Source organism: Merops nubicus, unplaced genomic scaffold (genome assembly GCF_000691845.1).
Source record: "Merops nubicus isolate BGI_N331 unplaced genomic scaffold, ASM69184v1 scaffold9994, whole genome shotgun sequence".
In the NCBI taxonomy this organism is placed as follows: domain Eukaryota; kingdom Metazoa; phylum Chordata; class Aves; order Coraciiformes; family Meropidae; genus Merops; species Merops nubicus.
This window is the reverse complement of record NW_008603582.1, coordinates 1-5,876: the sequence shown is the minus strand read 5'-3', so window position 1 is coordinate 5,876 and position 5,876 is coordinate 1. Positions and strand designations below refer to the sequence as shown.

At 42.4% G+C, this 5,876-nt stretch overlaps 1 protein-coding gene across 1 annotated transcript in view; it reads right to left on the bottom strand.

The window, feature by feature from the left end:
* JAZF1 (JAZF zinc finger 1) overlaps window positions 1-174 on the bottom strand; it is a 10,427-nt gene extending 10,253 nt beyond the window's left edge. Inside the window, exon 1 of the mRNA XM_008938716.1 lies at window positions 104-174. Coding sequence (XP_008936964.1) covers window positions 104-174 — 71 coding nt within the window. The remainder of the gene's footprint in view (window positions 1-103) is intronic.
* Between the last annotated feature and the right edge of the window lie 5,702 nt (window positions 175-5,876).

Here is a 5,876-nt window from a genome sequence, read left to right as displayed (position 1 = left end):
GGCTGCGGCTGGTGGCTCTGCGGAGCCGCTCCCGCGCCCAGCAGGAGTCCCGGCCCTCAGCTGCGCACCAGCTGCCTGCAGAGGGGACCCGCACAGCACTCACCTGCGACCAACACCCACCTTGCTGCTTCTTTCTTTAAACTTGGTTGGTGTTTCACCGTAATAATCGTACATATTTACTTTTTTAAAGGGGAAAAAAAATAAATTAAGCACCTTTGCATCTAACCTATGGCCTGTTCCAGAGCGCAACAACCGCGTCACTTGACAAGTATTTCAGTAACGCTCGGGAGAGCTCCAAGAGCTGGCTCACGCCGCTCCACTTGGATGTTGCCACGCACATGGAGAACAGGACACTCTGCCGGGGCACGCTGCCCTTCGGGGGACTGAGCAGAGACGTTCCTGTAGCATGTATCCTAGTGGCCTTATGATTTCTCATCCTGCTTGGAAAGCAGATTGACCACTCCCTGGGTCAGTACTCAAAGGAATAACATCAGAATTATGCTTCAGAAGTCTGAACAGCAAAAAACTCTCCCCAAACTCAACACAACACATTTCTCTACAATGATGTGTCTAAATATCTGGGGAAAGGCTGACAGAGAAGCACATGCTTTCAGCAAGGCAGTGTACAAATATACAGTATTATGACTGTAACTAAATACTAGTTCTACAATAGCAAGAAAACTGCCTTCTCCCCCCCTCTCCTCTAGCAGTGCTTTTTCTGAGGCTCCTTGCTAGCATGTTGCTTTTTACCGTATCCTGTTTCATCATCTGGCTTTCATTCAGAGACCCTATGTAGTTCTACCTCAGCCTAACCTAAACCCTCTGCTTTATTATACAAATGACTCAGTAACATCTTCATAACACTGTGCCCACCCTCGCATGCCATACTCCCTCAGTTCTGGCCCACAAGGCTGCTTCTCCTCTCCTCCCTCCAGTGGCCTTGCCACAAGGCTCACTTCATCTGTGCTGACTAAAAAATGGAACAAAACTAAACAAAAGAAAGGAAAGAATGGTAGGGGTTTGTCGTCTTCCCCCCCCACCGGGAATTTTCCATGCTGAGACAATGCCACTGCTCCTCAAAGAAGAGGTGGACTCCACTGGTGGATATGTACTTGAGGTGGACACAGACTTGAGGTGGACACCACCAGGCAGAGCTGGCATGGCATGCCACATCAGAGCCAGGTGTTACACAAAACTACTAGCTAAAAGAAAACAGAAAACATCCAGGCTCACAAAGCACTCCAGCAAGTTATTTCTCTTTTAGTTTTTATGCTGTGTTTAAACACAACCTCTCACAAACAAGAAGGCTGTCGGTACCACAGCAGTTCATTTGCCAAAAGTCAACAGATGCACAAAAAGGGACTACAATTACTGCCTGCACGGCAAGAAGTCCTTGTAGTGTGACGAAAAGCAAAGCTGCACCATTAAAGAGTTGCTCTACTTCTTCCAGTCAGTTTTGCTATCAAAATCACTGAGAACATCACTTAATCCCATGGGAAAGATTCCACCTCTTGAATGCCCAACTACTACTTTTCCCAGTAGATGAAGTCAGTAATTTAAATAGCTCAGAAACATTTTGCAGAGAGTTAATCCTTTGACATTCTGGAACAGACAACAGCCCTGCTACACTGCTGAAAATCTGGAGTGTTATCTTTTATGTTTCTGTGTTTTATTTGGTATTCACATCACTGTAGCCAAGATAAATTCTACTTTTTGCATGAGTGAATTCACTGCACTGTAAGATTTGCACAAGATTTTTTCCTTTGAAGGAATCTTGCTTCTAGCAGGTGCATATCGTTTGTAGTTCTGTCACTTTTAAATCTAAAGACCTCTATACTGTGCCTCGAAATAGAAAAAAGACAAAGCTAATGAAAACCAGCACAAGCTGTGTGTGCCATTACAACAAATATGATCTATCTCAGCCTCTGATCAAGAACATTACAAGTTCTTCCTTTCTCCTCCCATGAAGAAAAACAAACCCAAAACATCCTCGCCAATTATTTTTGTGACCAGAAAGCATACATTTAAGTATACAACGAATAACTACAAGCAAATAGCTTACTGCAGTGGGAACCAACATTGCTAGTGTCACTGAAAGTTCATGGTAATTCCAATGATCTCTCATAAAAATTCAGCTTCACACTTTGTCCCGTGCGGGACTTGCAGTTTGTATTTCATAGAAACAGTTTTATGAGAGCACTTATGTTAAGAAGTTTGCCTTCCCACATACTGTGACAGCTTCCTTGATAAAAAAAAAAAAGTGAATTATTAATATTATGTGAATTCTAGCCTAACACTAAAGCACATTTATGGTTTTGTCAAACTTCTTCCCTCAGTGCCCACTGATGCACCGAGTCTTCTTGATGCTAACTGTCAGGGAGAATGTTCCCACAGCTGATACTCATTGCTGATCTAAAGACATCAAGTTATTCAAAATGAAATATTAATCCTTTATATAAAGCACAGGAAATAAATGCTGAGGGGAAATGAAATGGAAAACAGTTAAATAACGTGTCATGGCTGCCATGTAAGCCTTTATTCTAGAAGCTGTAGCAGGACTCTCTTGGCTGTGGACAGGTACGAGTGGCACAATGCATTGGCTCTGCAAACTCAGGCAGCAAATTTCAGACACCGGATCATCCAAAAAGACAAAGCCAGGGTTTTTCCTTTACTTGCTTGTTTCTTTCGGGCCTGCAGGGAGAAAGAGACTCAGAGGAGAGAAGGTATTTCAGCCATTGGGAAAGCCCAGTTCTGACTACTTTCTTCTATTTTCAAAACCACTTTCATCATTCACGTCCACGAATCTAAACACGCACATAATCACTGAAGGAGACCCACGGTAGGTTAAAGCGAGCACTGTGCAGTGCTACAGACACCAGTATTTTCAATGGCAAGTGCAATCCCAGAGCCTGGATGAAGCATCTACCTGAAGCGAGCGCTAAGTTCACAGCGGCGAAGGCTGGAGCCTTTCTTCAGCCAACAGGCGCAAGCACACGCAGTTAGAAATTCCCTCTCTGCCCCCAGCTCCTGGGAGAGGCGAGGCAGACCGGCTCTCAAAGCCCCCGCACGCTCGGCAGCTCCGCTGTCACTCCAGGGAGCCGCTGCAGTCGGTTACGGGTTGTCAGATGGGCACTCACCAAGGCTGGCAGAGACCTCCATCCCTCGGCACCACCACACAAGAGTCACAAAAGAGCAATTACAACTTATTATTGCCTTGGTCTTGCGCCGAGCTGGGGGGTGGCCCGGGGCCTGTCCTGCTGTCTGGCGGGCTGTGTGGTCTGTGGTGGGGCTGCCGGGCTGCTCCCGCTCGCACCAGGGCCAGGGCCCCTGCCAGCGCCTCGCTCTTCCTCATGACACTAGTCAGAGCAGGATTTGGCCAGAAAAATGCCTTCTGGAGAAACTGCCCTTCCTTCCAGTCCTCCCCTAGCTCAGATCAAGTATCAGGCGTTAAATAATGAGCTGTTCAGAAACTGTTACTGCTAAGAAGAACTAGTTTTCTATTGTCTCTGGTTGAAGCACGGCTCCATTAATGAATAACCACCAAGAGAATATCAAAAATGTGCTTCATAATGACGTGAATATGAATTCAAATACAAAGAGCAGTATGGTCTTTAACATTATTTTTATGCATAAGGTACTCAGAAGCACTAGAGAAAATAAGTTACACAAAACCACACTTTTTCTTGTTTGTTTGCATCACCTGAAGTAGCTTTAAGCCAGAAGGGTCTGTCAGACTAAAGGCAGAAACATTCAAGCAAGCAAGGATATAGGCAGATGTTTCTGAACATCCTTTATCTCACAGTCACCACAAAAATGGCAACTGTACCTTGCACAGGCACAGAAACAGTCTAATAAGATACTTTTCACAGCTACTTTGGAGGGTGGTATCTCAAGCAGGATGAACCCACAAGTAGTTATGCACCCAACCCATTGATAACCTCAGTAGACAGGTCGATTCCAACATTTCAAATCAGCTTTAGTTTTCATTTATATATTCAATTGAAGTTTATGCTGAATTTTACATGACTGCAAATGTATTCAGTCGTAAGGTCTGAATCCACTGTGAAAGCATGCAAACACTTCAGATCCTAAAGGTAAAACACACAACTGAATATACTGTATTTTGGTGCAAAATGATTTCAGCTGAGCTAGCCTAAAAGGGGAATCGTTGTAAAAACCTGGTGGTAAAGCTAAAATGATAGAGATACAAAATAAATTGGTTTTATTTACAGTACTAATAGTGTGACATCAGTATTATGTATTCTTATTCACTGTCAGTAAAATTTGGAACTGCACATGAGAGCTGCTCATCATTTTGGGCTACAGGAGAAAGAACTAATAATACTCAGTTAAAAAAAAAAGCCCCAACAGTCCTCCAGAGCCAACACACGGGTTGGTGGAGCAGCTGGACTCTATCTGGCTTCAGAAGCAACTATGTGGTATTTTCTGTCTTGATACTGAAATATCAAAGATCAGTCTTTAAAACTAAAACATCAAATCCCAATCCAGAGATGATAAATCCAGTAAAAGAAGCTTGCACACCTATAGAAACAGAGCATGTTACAACTTACCCAATGTATAAATGTACACAAACAAAACATAAACATTATTTGCAAAATAAGTAAAAAAAAAAAAATTCCTCACTTCCAATTACTCGTGAAACAGCAACTAATCACAAAAACGTGCATGTAAAGAAATGATCCTGGAAAAAACAGTCAACTGATACCATGGCATGTGTTTTGTAGACCAGGATTTTCTGAGAATGCTGCAGAGGTGCTAAAGCAAATTGTTACAATGTCACTACACAATGTGCTGTTGAGGTTTTATGGTCACACTGCGCCAATAGTCTCGGGAAGTTACTTCGCATTCTTATATAAACTTTTTTCCCCTGATCCTGTTTTCCACAAAAAAGGGCTTTCAATAATGTACAATCTTCTGTTTATACACAGCACAGGAAAAACATGATAAACCCAAGAACACAATCTCTACTTTAAACATATCTTAAAACTAGATTCCTGCAACTTCATATAAACAAGAACAAGCTGTGAAACGCTCACCAAACTCACCAAAAAAAGAGCATAACCTTCTTGTAATTATACATCAGGGTTTTACACAGCACTTTTTAAAAATCATGAAAATAAAAAAAAAAAGTAAATAAATAGATCAGCCCAGTAGGCCCCTCCCAACTTAAGGCTTAGCCTGTAAATTAATCTAACAGTAATAAAACCTATGCCAGCTGGAATACTTTATTTCTCTGGCTTTGGCATAAGCAGCGAGAGCAGGTATATGTTTGAAGAAAAACATGTTAGTTTTTAGTCCCACCTTTAGTCGTGGGATGTTAATTGAACTCTGGCACATGTTTAAAGATATGCTCAAAACGTTCAAGAAAGAATTAAAACCAGTTGGGGCCGAGAAAAAGAAACAAGCCTTCCTTCCTTCCCCCATACTCTCCTCCCAGACATCTGTTCCAAACTTATACTCCAAAAACCACAGCGAAGAACACTCATAATTAATGTTATTTTGGCTTTTTAGCTGTTAGCCCTGCATTCTGAGGTTAGAAATACAAAAACACAAGTTCAGGACACTGTTAACTGGACTTAAGGACTCTCCCGATGCATGTAACAAAAAGGCAGGTTTTCTTTTCTCTTCTCCTCTTTTTTCATAGAAAAAGAAGAGAAAGAAATAGAAAGGGTATCAGGAAACAGTTTCACGTTTAAGATAAAGGATTACAATAAAAAGGTCCTACATAAATGAACTACAGCTTATGAAGCTATGCAAATACACTTGAGAGGTGTTTTATACCAGGGGGTTGAACACGCTTCACAGCTGTACCAAAGCTCTGCAGCCACTTGCCGTGCAGGCTGTAAACCCGGCAC